The sequence below is a fragment of the Macrobrachium nipponense genome, chromosome 1 (assembly GCF_015104395.2).
Source record: "Macrobrachium nipponense isolate FS-2020 chromosome 1, ASM1510439v2, whole genome shotgun sequence".
In the NCBI taxonomy this organism is placed as follows: domain Eukaryota; kingdom Metazoa; phylum Arthropoda; class Malacostraca; order Decapoda; family Palaemonidae; genus Macrobrachium; species Macrobrachium nipponense.
The window spans coordinates 184,703,813-184,722,365 of NC_087200.1; the positions used below are offsets into that span (position 1 = coordinate 184,703,813).

An 18,553-nucleotide genomic window follows, 5' to 3' on the forward strand; every position below is an offset into this window, starting at 1 on the left:
GGGTAAAGCAGAGGTGCTTTCGAGATGACCGATATATAAGTATTTGGAAATATGCATCCTTCAGATCAACTGAAAGCATGAAGTTACCCTCTCCGATGGAATTGAGAAGTGAGTGAACCGTTTCCATCTTGAACTGGGTCTGGTGAACGAACTGGTTAAATGTAGTGAAGTTGATGACTGGTCTCCATCTAATTGTTGCCTTCTCAACCAGGATCAGATGGTTGTAGAAACCCAGAGGCTGTTACAACTTCCAGAGTGCTTTTTCGATGTATTGCCTTCACTTCTTATAAAAGAGCAAGATTCTTCTGTGATTTAGGAACCTATGTTTGAAATCAGATCGAGATTGAGAGGTGGCAGAAAATCAAAATGGTAGTAGGTATCCTTCCTGAACATCATATTCCCCAAATATAAAATGGAAACTTTAAATCTTGCCAAGATTTTTAATGACAGGATGACCCCTGTAAACAAAATAACTGTAATAACGTTAAAAACCATAATTAGATGTTAGGATGAGTGAACTCTCAGTGTCACTAGCTTCACCTAGAGTACCATTTTTCTTCTTCCTCTTTCCACCTTATTAATCCCACTGTGTATATTAGGGTTGGCTGCTCAAGTCAACTTTCTCTATCTATTTCGATTCCTTGCATCTTTCCCCAATCCTACCTCACCCGTATCCCTCCTCACCACATCTATCCATTTGATCTGCTGATGGCCCACACTTCTCCTCCCCATCACTGGCACGTTCTAGCTCTCTTGATTGGTTCCACCTCCTCTCTTATTACATGGCCCAGAGTACCATTATTATAAGGCAATAAAATTAGACAGGTTTGGCATTGATACTCATTACGTATACAATGCCCTTGTAACATTGACAGATAATTTGAAGTTACCAAAGGGTAAATCAGGGTAGCCTAACTTCCTGTTTATAAAACGGCCAAGTTCATAGTTCCCAGTGGTGCTTGACTTACGAGCCTTGTTTACTAAAGCCCAATGTTTCCTTGGTAGTATTTATTTATACTAAACTAAAGAGTTTTGTGATATCAATAGCTCCCTAGTTTTCCTTAATATTGGGTTTTTTCCCAATTTCAAAGGAATACATTCATGTGCATCTACATACGTACTTCCAATTTGTATTGCTCCACCAATAGTGACATCACAGGCGTTAATCATTTGTCTTGATGTTTACCATATATTTTTCAAAAGGGAATACAAAAGTATTTTTTTGTAATGGTGAGCTTTACACATTTTTGGGACAATAATTACAATAATTAATTTTATTTATGTATCAACTAACTTACATTAGCTGATGGCATTGCTTAATTGTATAAATTTGGGGTTTAGTTATATGGCAAACATACCTCTAAACCTATTTTGTAGATGAAAAAGGGGTTGTCTTACACAGCAAGTTGTCTTATTGCCATCATATACAATAGGTCTCCAATCCATATTGTTACCAAGTTACTTAGTGGCTCAATAGGCAGCCCCCATGAGTAGCAGTAAGTGAGGAGGAACACTGCCCCTAGAATCCTCCTCCCTTTTTCTTTCCCTTGCCTCCTTTCCTAGACCAGGAGGGGCTGAAAAGGGTAGACTGCACACCTTTTTCTACCACGAGAGAAGAAGACTAGGTTTCTGTATGAGGGGCCGAGGAAGTCTGGTACTTAACCTGATCTGAAGAGAAAGGGCCAACCTGATTGAGGTTCGGGCTGCAGTGCCAAGCGAAGACTCATAGGTCATTGACAGCACTTTGTGAACAAGTTTGTCATTGTTATTGGTTCATAGCCTATCCACTGCAGCCTCCACCTCACCTGTGGTACAGAGAGAGAAGGATCCCATTCCTGAGCACCAAAGACAGTGTGGGGCCAACAAACCTTTAGAGTTGAGACAATATAGCATGTCTCATGTTAAGCATGAGGATTACCCACAGGTTTGATGTCTGATAGATGAGGTAGGTTAATAGCCCTACCTTCAGACAGCTTCAGTCTCTTAAACGTTACCTCCTTCTTAGTCATACAAATACCCGAAGAGGAAGCTATTTTGATCACTGTAGGGGACCCAAGGTCAATCAAAGAGACCACCTGGAAGCTACCATGATAGTTGATTCTAGTGCTCCTGCCTCTGACTGTTCGAGGGAGACTCCCTCTGTACAGAGATGCTCTTGCAACAAACCAGGAGGATCAGGTCTAGTTCAACCTGCTTTGTTGGCAGTGGGATCTCTGAGGGAATGTAATATTACCTTTGATGAGCTAAGGTGGAGGAAGTGTCTTGCTGGACTGGAGGGAATTATCTTGCCCAGAAACAAGAGAAATCACCTGGTCCAAAACCCCATCAGCAAGCCTAGACTGTGGCAGGCCCATCAGAGACCTGGATTCCTTCTGCAGTCCCCAAAGTGACTTGATGGCTGAAGAGCGGTCTGCAGGACAGACCAGTCTCTTCCTTGAGATCATTGAAATGACAGATCATTTTCATGATCTCCACAAAGTGCCTCTGCAATTTGGGAGTGTCCAAGCCCTTGGGCATAGGACTCGAGTCCCTCAAGGTCTTGATCCTCCTGAGTTGCTCCCTCTGCAGGACAGGGACACTCGCTAGGGAGATGGAGAGCTCGCCACCACACAAGCATGTAACCTGTCTGGTCTAAATACCAACCAGGAACGTAAGCCTTCATGGCCAGTCCTGGATGGGAATGAGAGAGGTACTGGTCCCAAACCCCAGATCTGTCCTGCTCCCAGCTCCCAGAACACTCCAGCCTGTCAAAAACAAGTTATGACAGGTGAGTAAAGCTGTAGTTGGTCATCAACCAGTGGTGACAACATGCACATGGGTCAGGGAGAGCAGTCCCGCTCACACGAATGTGGCTGGGGGCAGGGGCTGTTCCTCAAGCATGCTCTAGTCTTAGAAGCTGGGGCTTCTACAGGCTAAGAAGACTGAATAGGGGACTTCCTCTTGTCTGGCATAGGTAACAGGGCTGGTTAGGCCAGACCACCATCCCAGGACCCGAGTCAGTCACACTTTGAAGAGTAGGAGGATGAGGGAGCACCTGCCTGGTCTCTTCTCACCTTTTCTCACTGGGCTGTGCTGGCAGCTATTCCCGAGTCCATAGACCGGGAACCCTTGCTGGTACTGATACATGGGTAGCAGTTGCACTTGTGTGCTTGGCAGTGGGTGCAGCTGTACTCGTTGCTGCCTGCAAAAGACCCGTTAGCCCTCTCCACACAGCGGAGAGCTGACTTCTGGAAGCTCTATGAGACCTCCCACATGGAGGCAAGGAATCTTCTGCCTCTGCTTGCTAGCTTTGGAATAAGAAGGGGAGGAGCAACAGCACTTGATGACAAGGACGAATGCCTTCTTCTCTCCTTGCTGAGCACAGCTGAGGTCAACAGCATTTGGAGGAGGACGTCACCCAAGGACGGCAATGAGGGCAGCACTTTGGGGCACATCACAGATGCCACATGCAGATTCACCAGATAAGTAAGGGTAGTCCGGGAATCGATAGAAATCGTGGCCTTTGAAGTTCATCATGGTCATGGTTGAAGCAGTCACTGGAAGGCCCTTCATAACCTTCAGATGTTCGGAAAAAAAAAAAAAAAAACTTGGCTCCCCCTGAGATGCTCAGGGAGGGCCATAGTTTCCTAAGCCCCACAGCCTCCATGGTACCTCGAACCAAAGTCAAGTTAGGTGAGGGTTCTTCCTTATGACATGAGAATGAGTGTCCCCAGAGGACAACTCTCTAAGCGAAGAGTCGCTTCCAGAGAGGAACTGGGCTGCTGCAGCAGCAGCCTGGCTCCTCTCTGGAAGCCTCTCTTTGCCTTGGGGGAGTGCTGCTGCTGCTAGCTGCTACTGCTCTACCAAAGTAACTATAGGAGTTAGTGAAGGGGATACCACTCCCTTGAGCTTGACAATAGCAGGCAGAAGTTTGCAGGAACAAGAAGGGTACGGAAGTGAATGTTTGGTCATTGGCAGAATATTGCACTCTGATGACACTTGGAGACTTTCTTCTTCTCCTTCTTCCTCTTGGCAAACTTCACTCATTGTTCAGATGGGTAGACATGGCACTCTGAACATGGATTACCCTGAAGCACATAGAGTATGTGAGTTTATTGCTATCAAGAGGAACTCCTTATATCTCTTGTCCTTCCCTGGACAGTGCCCAAACGCCTGAAGCTTCCTTTTCATTGTAGTAGGCTTAGGTGATCAAGGGGTTTGCATTATATCAGACAGCCCAAAAACAATGCATTTCAAGCAAGAAAATCATAAGGGGTGAAAGCAAACATGTCAGGCAGAGAGCGCAGATACATCTTCACACAAGGGTGGCCAGAAGCAAAAAATGGAGTGTAGACTGACAGGTGGGTGGGCGCTTCCCCTACCCATTGGTAGTAAACAGCCTCGTAGTATATGCAAGCTAAATTCCTATATAGAGAACAAAAGGTTCTATTTGTGTAGGAACAAATACTATTATATAGTTTATAACTTCCCTAAATACAGTTCACCAACTGAAGGGTAGTAAACTGCATTGAAGTATGGGGTTCAATAGTACGCTTACAATGCTGAATGTTGAGCAGACTAGTTTGGATGCGTGAACTTATAAAACTTATATATCTCCAATTTTCTTCATGTTATAAAAAAAATTGTAAATTGAAATACATAGAATATTTTCACAAATATGAAGGAGACTTCATCTATATCAAAGAATATTTTCACAAACATGAAAGAGAATTCAGATATATCAGATATGGAAATTGGGAGTATTGTTTTTGCAAATGAATATGTCAGTGGGAGTCATTTAAGCCTAGAATGGATAAATTATGTGAACAGATTTATTGGTGCCTTTGTGGCTTACACTGAATATCGGGATGTGAATGGCCTTTATGAACTGATTCTGGCTAGAGTAACAACTTTTGTTGAATACAGTCACCTGCCAATTAACGCGAGGGTTACGTTCCGGGAGAACGTGCATTAATTAAAAAAACGTGTTATTTAAACATATTTTTCCCATAAGAAATAACAGTAATAAGGGGGGTTACGTTCCTGGACTTGGGGAACTCTGTACTGCATTACAGGCAGTCCCCGGGTTACGACGGGGGTTCCGTTCTTGAGATGCGTCGTAAGCCGAAAATCGTCGTAAGCCGGAACATTGTCAAAAATCCTAAGAAAACCTTACTTTTAATGCTTTAGGTGCATTCAAAACTATGTAAACTGCATTCTTATTGCATTTTTCATCAAAAAAACCTTTAAATATTGATTATTTTGCATTTTTGGTGTCATATTTCATCTGCCAGATCAGCGTTTGTAGGCGTCGTAACTCTGGAATATGTGTCGTAACCTTGGAAATAATTTCTGATGAATATAATTGAAAAGCGTCGTAACCTCGGAACGTCGTAAGCCGAGACCGTCGTAACCCGGGGACTGCCTATTAATATAACTATGTAGGTCAGACAAAAATGAAAAACAGAATAAAGTCTTTTGCTTTATTAATAAATACATACAGTGCACTGTGCTACGTCTTTGTTTATGTCGACGACCATCGTCTGCAGCTCTGATGCGCGGGTGATTTGAAAACAATGTTTGGGCACCAATTCGCGTTAAATCAAAATTTTCATGTTTTTTAAACATTTTATAACATTTTATAGCTCGAGTTAAATTGAAAATGCATTAATTAAGCACATGTTACTTGAGAGGTGACTGTATATGGAATAAGGCAGTAACCAGTTATCGGTGTACTCTGTTAATAGCGATCCGGTTTAATGACGTTTGTCTAGCGCCATAAAATCAATGATTTGTGGCACCACAACATGCCATGTTTCAGTTATCAGTGCCTTAAGGCGCTGATGACAGAGTTATCAGTGCCATGAGCCCCATAAATCGCCAAGTTTCGGTTACTGGAAGTTTTCGCTTATCAACACCCTGCCAAGAACAGGGACTGCCTATAGACTTAATTTACTGTAGTTTTTCTTTAATTATGTTTGAAAGGATCTGTTAACATAACTTTTGATTTAAATTTTCTTCATATAGAATGTTATTTAGCTTGGTTACCAGGATACAGGCAGTCCCTGGGTTACGACGGGTTTGGCTTACGACGTTCCAAGGTTAAGGCGCTTTTCAATTATATTCATCAGAAATTATTTCCATGGTTACGACACCTACAAGGCTGATCTGGCAGAAGAAATATGACACCAAAAATGCAAAAATTATAGGTGAGCGAGTTACAGAGTTCTGACATGTCCAATTTAGCAGTTCTCTGGTATTATAGCAATATTTTACTAGAAATAACGCTAAACGGACTTATTTCACGGAGCGACACGGCTTCCTCGCTCAGAAATAGATTTTTCCTACGTCAAAATCCCTTTTGAAGGTTTTCTTGATGAAAAATGCATTAAGAATGCAGTTTACATAGTTTTGAATGCACCCAGAGCATTAAAAGTAAGGTTTTCCTAGGATTTTTGACGATGATCCAGCTTATGACGATTTTCGGCTTACAACGCGTCTCAAGAACGGAACCCCCGTCATAACCCAGGGACTGCCTGTACTGGCTGCCTGCATAATACAGTTAGCAAGACGTGTTTGTTTGTATAAGATGAACCCAGCCTTATGCCGGCATGGGCTCTTGCTCAAGGGCAGCCAGTAATCATGTGACTGAGAAACTGTCAATGTGTTGCATAATCTGTGCATTGAATGGTTGTCCTTGTATGCTGGCACTGCCTGGTCATTAGTTGCCACATACAGCTTGCTGGTTACTGCCATATGCCTTTTGTCTGAAATATTAAGGAAACTGATTCAGAAGCGGAACTTTTCAAAAGAAATTTATGCACCTTACAATTTACATTAAATTGGAGAAATAATAGTAATTGACTAAGTAGCTTTTAAAGCCAAATAGCACTTTTAAAGCCAAATAGTACAGTAGTGTCTATTAATGTAGTTGTAAATCTTATCAGAAAATCTTGTTATTTTTATGCATGTTTTAGTGTGTAATTTGGTATTATGTACTTGCTAATGAGCATGGTTTCATTTTGAATTATCCGGTCTATTCATAGTCTCTTATGCCAAATTAGAATTCAAAAAGTGTGGGGTGAAAATTTCCCTACTTACTTTTGAAAGGAGTGAGAAAAGATTGTTAGAAAGAAAATACCATATTGTTTTTTGTGAGGATTTAGTAAATTGATATTTATTTTGAACTTTAAGATATATTTTGGTTTCACTTTCTTTTATTTTCATATGTACTAATCTTGTTGCTTCAGATGATTAATCTATTGACACATGAAGAACTGATGAAAGTCCTGCCTCGTCAATTAATTAGACCACAGACTTTCTCTCTCACATCTGGCAAGACTCTGTTCATTGGTGGATTAGCACGATTTGATGTCTTGTATTGTGCATCATCTGTGAGGTAGGTGCTTATCCACAAATCCCTCATCTGATATGTATGCCTTTTGTAAAAGTACCATTGTTTTCAGATGTTCTGGAAGATGTAGAATTCTGCTTATGCTTTATACTTTCTGCACTTGAGTTTAGTTTTGGGGTTGGGGTGTGATTATTTCTATTATCAGAGTAGCTCATTGTGGTGATGAATATTGAATATGAGAAATAAGGATAGAGAGAAAGAGAAGCTTTGTGATTGGGGTGAGTGAAGAGATAAAACAAGAAAACAGAATGAGAAATATAAATTGCAGTAAGTACCTTGTGAATCATTGAAAGTCCCCAGTTATCATATAGGAAGATGTGGCAGTGTGCAGTTTTATGGTGCTTGAATGCTAACTTGTATTCATCAGTTTTTGTAAAAACTGATAAATACAAGACATTAGGAAAAAGGAGAGGAAAGTAAGTTTTGCAATAGCGGTTGAACATGCAATTGTCTGAGTAGGGTACATATTTGTATGCATGAATACTCATTCAGTGCTACAGCTTGCATGGTTTTTTTATTGCCTATATATGAGATTAGCATTTTAAGTATCGATGAAATAATATCAACAGTGATAAAATAGTCTCTTGTGTACTCTTGTGTGATAACCATACTTGCAGAAGAGATCTTGCCCACTGATGTTGACCATAGGTTAAGCCATGAAACTACCTGAAATGCTACAGAACCGGTTACCTCTATTGAGCCAACTCTTGGTGTGGAGGAGCCCTCTGCCTTAAATTAATCTAATGATAGGCCTATGCCTAATCAAACCAGGTCTGGATCTGTTTGTCTTGCTAGTAATGCAGCCTTTGGGTTATATAGATCAAAGTGAATTATCCCATCTAGAGACGAAAGAATTCACCTGGTTGAGAATGCACTCAGCATGATTAGAGCATGGCAACCCCAAAGATGCCTTTGTTTTTTCTTGGGCCCAACCAGGGCTTCAAGTACCAAAGAAAAATCTGAAATGGTAGCCAGTCTCTTCACCCAAGTTGTACCCATGAGTGAGTTCAATGACTTCTGCATAGGTTGTCATAAGTTCTTGATTGTCTGCCTCTAGGGGGAGAGTACTTTCTACTTCCTGTCCACAGGTTTCTCAATCCGTCCTGTCAACTGAATTGGATGTAATAAAAATATCTGTTAATTACCAGAGTGTAAGCTCACTCAGTGCCTAAAACCTTCTTCGGAGCACAAAGTTCTGCTGAATGAGAAGGTGCCTTGTCTTGTTACAATCCTATCTGCGAGAATGGGAGTGCGTACTATGATGAAGATGTGAACATTGTGAATAGTTATGCCCGTGAAGGGCTCCCACTACATGGAGAATGGTCACAGCCGTGTGAGTGAGAACGTGGATCGCAGTCCCTTCCATGAGAACAGGAGTGCATATTACGATGAGGAGATGGCAGCCATAGATGGTTGTGCAACTGTGTAGGGCCTCTCTTTATGTGGAGAACAGCCATAGCCTTGTGAGCAAGAACATGGACTAAAAGATGTAAGAGGAGAACAGTCCCTGTCCTGAGAATGTTCTCTCATTGTTGACTTCTTAATGGGACCTTGTTGTCCTTCTTCATAGCCATGGCAACAACACTTACTCATTGAGCAGGACGAGGAGAAGAAGAGATAACTGTGACTTCTTACAGAGACGTCTGATCTGCAGATTTGTGGTTCCTAGAGGAGGATTCTCTCGATGTGTGTGTGCTGCTGCACAGGAGTCGGTAACTGGGTGACGTTCGTCAGCTAAACCAGATGTGTGACTTGATAGGTGCACATCTGTGAGACAACATGGAGATATGGGATTGTGAGGGTACTTTATGGTTGTAACCTGATAGGTAATTTGCCTCTTTACCAAGGATTTAAAAAAAATATGCTATTTCAGGTTCAAGCTGGAGTAACAATGTCAGATTTATTAAATCAAGGAGTACCACAAGGTAGTGTTTTAAGAGTAACCTTGTTTACCTTAATAATCAGTGGGGTATCAAAAATAATTCCCCAGTTGTAACATACATGTATGCCGTATTACCAACATCTGCTGGTTTGGAACTCTTACAGATTTCAGAGGGTCCCCCAATCTTTAAGAAGCAGTTGTATTGGAGATAAAGGGCATTGGCAATTTTATGAAAATCACTCCAAGCAACCCCAATCACTTGCTTTTAGAGTGAAGTGTATTATCTGTCAATTAACTATCCCAAGGACAAAACTTTAGGTGCTACATATTCCTCTATGCAAGTTCAGATACTTATATAGTGCTTAAAAAAAACAAGTTTTTCTGCAACTGTGGTGAGCACAGGGCAAAAGAAATCTGCCTATAGTTACTTCTGGCTGTGGATTTGCCACTCTTTGCACTCATCTGCAAAGATACTACGTCGACCTAAAAATCTATAGACTACTAATCTTGGAAGACAACACACTAAAAACTTTTTCTTTTAAAACACAAAGGGAAGAAACCATCAGGGTCTTCAACAACCCAATTATCAAGATTAAAAATTTTCTTAAGATCCCTAGAGCACAATGCAAATATAGTAAGAATGGGTTCAAGATGACAAGTATCAGGGAGAGGGATATCTTCAGCTGATTGCTGAACTTCAAAAGCTCAGTGAAGCTTTCAGCCCTTTGACGAGTAAGAGGGCTCAAGAATTAGGGAATCTCCTTTCTTCCAGTTCTGATCCAAACATATCTTTATAGTACTGTTTTCTTTCAAGATTATTTCAACTTCTTCCACATTCCCTCATTCTTTCTTCCATCTTACTATCCAGCAACTACTTCCAAGTGTTGGTAACTTATCATTCCAGATTCTGTTGACAGTATGTAAAGTGAAGAGCATTGTATTCAATAGCATGATTAATCATTAGAAGTAGAATTTTGTCCAGCCAATTGTCTGTATCATTACAATTTGCTGAAACTTAATTAACCTAATTTTCAGTGAAAGGTAAGGAAGGTTGTAAGTTTCTTTTTTGTCATAAAATCAAGAGGAACAACTTCTGACATATGATATGCTGACAGATTTTAATGATAACCAACTGGGCCAACTAATTTCATGGAGGTAGGCAGTGCAAGAATTGTCTTGTGTTTGAAAAAGAATTTTATTTTGTCGTCTTCCCTGTGCAGTTATTGGCAAATGCACTGTACACTTATGTACTCATTTGTCATTTGTCTAAACATACTGTATATGTTGAGTACTTGTCTCCAAGCAGCATCATATCACTGTTTTTCTTTTATCTTGACTGAGAGGAGAAGCAACTCTTTGTTAATTTTGAAATTGACATTTGTGACATGTCATTTTCTCCAGGCAAAAGTGGATGATACATCATACATAAAATGAAATTGCCTAGAGGAATGAATTCCATAAGGTCATGTGCTGAGTGCAACATTTACTCTAGGTAACAGAGGAATATCCTCAGTGATTCTCCATGACAATATTTCCTTGCTCTCTGTGGATCTTTCAATATCATTTGCAGGAGCAAGAATGGTAATGGTAACAAGGTGTGATCCAACCTCAATCTTACTTGGGACACATGCAAATTTTCCCCTCGCACATAAGTTGTAAACATTATGTGCCTAACTTAATATGAAGTGGTCTTTCTAATTAATAGTACTCTTACTAACAACAACAATCAAATATAAAGGACACAAATGAAACATGTTCATATATTCTCAGTGAAATTTTTTTTCATTGATGCAAGAAGCATGCTGTGGGCTCTCATTAGTTTTGCCTCTACAGACATATGGAAGTGTAGAGGAAAGCAAATAAACTTTTGATGTTCTGACATGGTAATGAGGAGGCTGATAAGTTAGCAAAAGAAGCTTGACTAAATTTACTACCAAAGAGATACCAACTTTTGTACAATTACAACATGCCAGTAATCAGAAGTTTCATGGAAGATGTAAGGTAATGATAGAAAACACACACAAAAAAAAGAGCAAAATCCTGAGGAAGTTATCTCCTTGGAGGTACATATATCAGTATGCCCAGATGATGAGAGACAGCTCTTTATGAATAGGCCATACCTAACACATGGCTTCCTAATAACATTTGAATATCAGTAGCTACATTGTGCTGACTGTCAAGTTTCTTTGAGGCATTGGTAGTTGAATTTTCAAGCCTTTGAAGCCTTAGAAGTAGACTTCTCTTTGAGGCTGAAGACAAGTTGTAGTAATGTGTAATACCAATAGCTTTCTTAAACAGTAGCTAACCATCTTGAAAACTTAAACATATTTTACGTTTTTTGGTTTTAATAAATAACACTATACATTAACACACATTTACTTGGTATCAGCAGCATGAGTGACCAATTGATGCTGCCAGAAAAATCATGATCATTCATTCATTTGCCACACAGCTAAAAAGGAATCCCCAAGTGTTCTACTGGCCTTGCTAGACCCTTTCTGTCCATATTAGTAGTAATTTATGATGATATCAGAAACATTTATAAGATTTGTTTAGACTGTTGAACTAAGTAGGGCCAAATAAGATTGTTTAAGTCATGTGTGTGACAGCACCTTGGAAGTTCAATATGCTAACATGGCCATAGGTGAAAAGGCTTTTTGCTGATAAAGATTAACCATGTACGTATGTGGTTTGTTAATCCAGAAATATTTAAAGATTACTTGATCCTCTTGACTCTTAAGATATAGCTGGTTGAACGTCCAATATGTATATGGGGATCTTTTAAGATAACTTCCTAGCATGTTTGTTAAGGTAAGGATTGCTGGTGTGGGTGTTCCTCTCTAGGGTTCTTGTTGGGGAGATGATGTACAATACCAGTGGTATTTTATCATTTGTTTAAGAAGTAGATCTTTTATTTTAAATCTGAATCATTAGCACAGTACTGTATGTATGTATTAGTTATTTATTTTTATGATGTTCCTTTGCCAGGTATGATTTTGTTCATCATTGCATGATTTCTTTTTTCTATTTTACTACATTTTTTACTTGTAACTTATTTTCTTTTTGTATTTCATACCTTTAAATGTTACTGAATTAGTTGGTATTCGGACTTTGCAACCTTTTCTTGCTGTGACATAAGAATTACAGTCATGTTAATAATACCTCTATTTGAGCTAAATCACTTTATAGGAAAGGCAGACATGCACGCAAAAAAAAGAGGAAAATTAGGATTTTTGAACAGAAAATACATACAGCATAGTTTTGTCATGGCAGTGGCCAACAAACATTGGCTTAGGGTTAATGCAGAGCGCTCAATTACCACTGCAAGAATACTGATTGGTGATCACTACTAGGTGCCAGAATATCCATTCTTTCTTGATTCAGGGGGAGTTTAGCATCTGGTCATTTTGGAAACCAGTGTTGGTTAATTTTGAGTAAAGAGGAGTGAGTATTTTGTGAAAAAAGTTATTACATTGTGGAAAAAAGCTATTTGATAGTTTCATGACAATTATTTTCTTTTTGTTGACAGAATTACAGTTTTCTCAGCACCCAAAATTCCAATAACCATTGTGAAAACCGTCTATGCTTCATTATTTTATTCTAAATATTTGGGAACACCAGTATTAGGAGTACCTGTGGGTGGTGAAGAAAGACTTCAACATTGGCCTACCCTAGCCCCCCATGACTTGAAAATGATGTCAAACAACAGTCAGGAGTGTTGTGGCGATGTTGTTTTATCTTCTGCAGGTAAGAATAAACTAAAATGTTTTGTATGGAAAAGTGGAAATTTCATTTCTTCCAAGAACTTAATAAAACAGGTAGTTAATGTCCTAAAACCTCAAGTGATTGGGGTAAATGGCTTTAAAGTAATAAAATACCTGATTGAAAAATAATGTATATCAAACTATTAACCAGTATTACCTCAAATTACATTAGTAATACATCCAAGCCCCTTTTGGATATTGGAAGTTTGCAGATAATGTAAAAAAAATCAAAATACACTGAAATACATTGAATGTAAATCAAAATGCATGGAAAAGAAAACAAAACAGTAGGGTACTGTATAATTGTAGTACAGTACTGTACATTATTAGTTAAGATTCACTTTAAAAATAAAAAACCAAACTGCAGTATAGTTGTCTCTGTATGAAATCAATGAAAAAATTTACATTGAAATTCCTCTCTCTCTCACTATTTAGCAATGCTGTGCTATGTGGTAGACACTTGAAAAAATATATTTTTTTCTTTCATAAAGAAAAATCCAGAGAGAAAGAGAAAGGCAAGCAGTTTATATCCCTATAGGTTACCATGTAATCCATTCTTATACTTTTATGCTCATTGGTATACCAACCCAAAAAAGCTTTATTTTTTATAGTGTAGTTGCTGCTGTTTATCCTCAAAGGGAGCTGCTCTTCTGGTTCCCCCCAGGGGTTCATAAGACAGACCAACCAATATCAAAGAATTCTGTCATAGTGTCTTTGCTAGAATATAGTGCCTTTGATAGACACTGGTAGAGTATAAAATGACCAAAGGCAATTACCTGGTTTTCCTTCCCCCTTCTCACGAATGTGACAACAGTGCACAAACTGCTAAGATCCCCATTACCAGTGATCTGTCTTACAATTCACATGCTGTGCTTCAGAACTTTCGAAGGCTGTGTAGATGCAATATTGCAGTTATATGCTCAGAAAAATGACATTTTTATGTTAAAATAATGTTTTATGTACTTACCTGGTATTTACATATAGCTATAGTCTCTGACGTCACGGCAGAATTTCAAAACTCACGGTAGTGCTAGTTGATATTTCAGGTGATCCCTTCCCCCCCCCTTCCCCGCCCCCTACCGGGGTACTAGGAACTATTCTAGCTAAGCTCAGATATTTTATGCCTACCTGTCCACAGAGGGGAGGTGGGTGGGCTTTTGTTATGTAACTACCAGCTAAGTATATGTAAAACCTTATTTTAACATAAAAATGTCATTTTTATGTATACAACTTACCTAGTAGTTACATATAGCTGATTGGCACCTTTAGGAGGTGGGTCAGTGACAGCTAACTACTGCTTAACAGAATTGAATAAGAAGAATGAAATAGTTCCTTACCTGCTAAGGTAGCCGATTTAGTGATTACTGCCTCTCTAATCTGCTAACCTTAGAGCAACAGCGGGGTGTATGGACCTGGTCGCTGGTTGCTTACAGGAGTGCGTGTCGACTAGGGTGTGACCTGTATGCGACACGACATCCATAATGCCCCTTCTCTGGGCGCAGTACCACAACGAAGAAATAAGGAGGGTTCACCTAACCCCATACGATTAAAAACTAACCTTAAAATACACTTCATCTTTACCCTAATTTGACTGAGGAGAACTCTAATAGCCTCCATTCTCTCAGGCAACCGTAAAAACCGAACCACCACAATAATAAAAGTAAGGAAGGAATGACTTCCTAGGTTCCCTCCCACAACGCTGTGCCAGTCACTACAAAGGGACCTAAGGTACTGCAATTTTCAAAAGTTGTTTGCACGTTACTGAGGTAAAATGACGCAAACACTGACTTACACCTCCAGTGTGTAGCCTGGAGTATCGCCTCTTAGAGACAGGTTCTTTTTATATGCTAGAGAAGTCGCCACTGCTCTCACTTCATGCGCCTTTACTCTCGCCATGGTTGTTTCTCTCTCTTGCAGATGCGTGTGCGCATCTGTAATTAAGTCCCTTAAAAAGAACGACATAGCATTCTTGGAAAGGGGCCTTGACGGATCCTTGACCGAGCACCAGAGATTACAAGTCAGGCCTCGGACTGTCTTGGTACATTTTAAATAATATTTAAGCACCCTCACTGGGCAGAGGAGTCTCTCCTGTTCCTCTTCCACTAAATCCGTAAGGCTTCGAATATCAAATGAGCGCAGCCATGGCCGAAAAGGATCCTCATTCTTAGCTACGAAGTTTAAAATGAAGGAACACACTGCTTTTCCTTCCACAAAGCCAATTCTTTTGTCTAGTGCTTGCAGTTCGCTGACTCTTTTAGCTGTAGCGAGCGCAACCAGAAAAATAGTCTTCCTCATAAGGTCCCGAAGCGAACTAGACCCCAGAGGTTCACACTTGGAAGACATCAGCCATTTTAAGACCACATCCAAATTCCATGAGATTAGTTTTGGAGACTGAGCCTTGGATGTATTAAAAGATTTAAGCAAATCCGTCAAATCCTGGTTGCTTGAAACCTCAATGCCCCTATGGCGAAACACTGAGGCAAGCATAGAACGATATCCCTTAATTGTCGAAAGAACAAGACGGCGCACTTGGTGCAGATGAAGGAGAAAATCTGCGATCTGACTCAGTGTGGTTTCAGAAGAAGAGACTCAAGATCGTTTGCACCAGTTTAAAATTAGACCACTTGGACTGATAAACTTTGGATGATGAGGATCTCCTTGCTGCTGCAATAGACTTCGCAACTCCTCTCGAAAATCCTTTCTCTTGGAGGAGACGTTGGATAGTCTGAATGCAGACAGCCGTAGAGCGGATAGGTTTTCGTTGAATCTCCTGTAGTGCGGTTGTCTGAGTAGATCTACTCGTTCGGGTAGTCTTCTCGGGTAATCTATTAGGAGATGTAGGAGTTCCGGGAACCATTCCCTCGCTGGCCAGAATGGAGTCACCAGTGTCATTCTTGTGCGCCGATGGTTCACGAATTTGTTTAGGACTGCTCTTATTAACTTGAATGGTGAGAAAGCGTATAGGTCCAGATCCGACCAATTGAACATCATCGCATCCACTGAAAGAGCTTGGCTGTCCAATACTGGAGAACAGTAAAGAGGAAGTCGGAAGTTCTTGTTGGTGGCGAATAAATCCACCATCGGTTGGCCCCAGAGAGACCACAGTAGACGGCATACATAGTCGTGTAACACCCATTCGGTCGCTAAAACTTGATTCCTCCTGCTGAGTTGGTCTGCTCACACGTTTAGCTTTCCCTGGATGAACTTTGTGAGGAGAGTTATGTTGATTGTTTCTGCCCACAGCATAACGAAAAGGAGTGAGTCCCCCCCTGCGTTTTTATATAAAACAGGGCTGTAGTGTTGTCCTAGTTCACTAGGACCACTTTGTTCCAGACGACTCACTCGAACTTCATCAAACCTGGATGAATTGCTTTCAGTTCCCTTATGTTGATATGCAATTCCCTCTCTTCTGGAGACCACAGGCCTGAAACCTCCCTGTCCTGTAGCGTCGCTCCCCATCGCGATCTGATGCATCGGCAAACAGTTCGAGGTTCGGGCTCACCAGATGGAGGGATTTCCCTTGCAACAGTCTTTCCTCTGCGTTCCACCAATTCAGTTCCAACTTTATTCCTTCCAGAATGGGAAAAACGAAAGAATCTGGCACCTTCTTTTGTTTGCAGTGCTCTCTCAAATAGAATTGGAGAGGTCTCGTGTAATCTTCCCCGAAAGACGAACTGCTCTAACGAAGCCAGTGTCCCAAACAGGCTCATCCAGTCGTTGGCTGAGCATTGTGACTTCCTCATGAAGTCTCGTATTTTCTTGAGGCCCGCACTGACCCGCTGATCGGACGGAAAAGCCCGAAAATCTACTGAATCCATCCGTACTCCCAAATAAGTCCTGACTTGGGACGGGATCAATTGCGATTTCTGGTGGTTCACGATTAGACCGAATTCCTTTGCTAACTGAAGCGTGACTTGAAGATCCTCCGCACACTTCTCCTTCGACTGCGAATGAAGAAGCCAGTCGTTGAGGTATAGAGAAGTCCATATTCCTTTCAAATGAGGCCATTTGGCCACAGGTGTGAGAGCTCTTGTTAACACCTGCAGTGCTGTCGAGAGACCGAAGCACATCACCCTGAACTGGAACACTCTTCCGTTGAACATGAAACGCAGATACTTCCTTGAAGCTGGATGTATGGGGATTTGGAAGTATGCGTCCTGCAAGTCTATGGAGACCATCCAATCCCCCTGTCGAAGAGCAGCTAACACCGATTTGGTGGTCTCCATAGAGAACTTCGTCTTGCGTACGTATTTGTTCAGGGCACTTACATCTAGCACTGGTCTCCAACTCCCCGATGACTTGGGGACTAGAAAGAGGTGGTTGTAAAAGCCTGGGGAACAAATAACAATTTGTCGAAAATTGTATTTTTCCTAACTATACAAACTTGAGGTCCTTTACACATAGTCCCACCTCATGCCACCCCTCACTCTGTTTTTCCTGGGCCTAAAGCAAAGTGATTCTTCACCTCCCAGTCGCGCGGTGCGCTGACTGTCGGACAAGCAGTTAACTACCGAACTCCCTTGTTTGAAGCTTACGACCGGTTCCAGCTGCCGCAAGTTACATTCCTATTGTAAAGGACCTCAGGTTTGTATAGTTAGGAAAAATACAATTTTCGGCTAATTATTATTTTGTTTGTTTTTCCATGGGATAGAAGTACAAAATATAACTGCAGCTTGGTCGATTTTTTGCTTTGTTACGCGAGCAAAAATTGAGGTAAGACCGGACGAGCTTGAGATGCCGCAGCTACGTTGATGGCATCGTGATGAAAATTAAGATAAGCACAGAAGAAAATGTAAATATGCATATTTTCCATAAATCTTTTAAAAAGTTATACATTACTTCACTGTATCCAATAATATTGTATGTATTCTCACATTATTGTATGATAAAATACTACGGTGAATCTAAGCCAATATTCCGCGGAGCGGCCAATGGCAAATACGAGTTTGTTTTGCCATATTTAATGCAATTCTGAACGAATTTTCTTGCTTTTAGTTAGCATAAATGAATATCTAGATACTTGACTTATATGAGATAAGGTTAATTTTCCTTATACGACGTGTTTTAAGGTGGAAATATTACTTGAATATGTCTCGTGACTGTGAACTAATTTTTTTTTTTTTTTAACAGATTATGTTGGCGGCATGTTTATCAAGTAAAACAATACATGATTCCGTTTGCAATTTTCCTTCATATAATCTAATACGAACTTTATGTTATTTACCTTTTATCGGCGTGGAACCAACAGTAAAATGTGTTCTTTCAAGAACAGTAGTTGATTAAAATGATTTTGTCTCAATTTTATCCACGGTTGTGTTTGATGGCATACGTTTACTGGAGTTTTATCCTTGTTGCCTATGCACGATAAGGGTCATTAGCAGCTTGAACAGTATTCTCAGCTTCAGCTATAACTAGGTTTAAATTTAAAGTATATTTCCCTATTGATATTTGGTGTATAGTGAATAAAGTTATTATATTAAGATAGCTCTGTCCTATTCTACATAACGTCATTTA

The 18,553-nt window shown here is 40.3% G+C and overlaps 1 protein-coding gene across 11 annotated transcripts in view; it reads left to right on the forward strand.

Moving 5' to 3' along the window:
* The window catches only part of LOC135219912 (nitric oxide-associated protein 1-like), a 120,258-nt gene that overhangs the window by 98,781 nt on the left and 2,924 nt on the right, over positions 1 to 18,553 (forward strand). For all 11 annotated transcript variants that reach the window (XM_064257118.1, XM_064257119.1, XM_064257125.1 and 8 more), the window contains exons 8-9: positions 7,230 to 7,378; positions 12,805 to 13,022. In XM_064257118.1, coding sequence (XP_064113188.1) covers positions 7,230 to 7,378; positions 12,805 to 13,022 — 367 coding nt within the window. The remainder of the gene's footprint in view (positions 1 to 7,229; positions 7,379 to 12,804; positions 13,023 to 18,553) is intronic.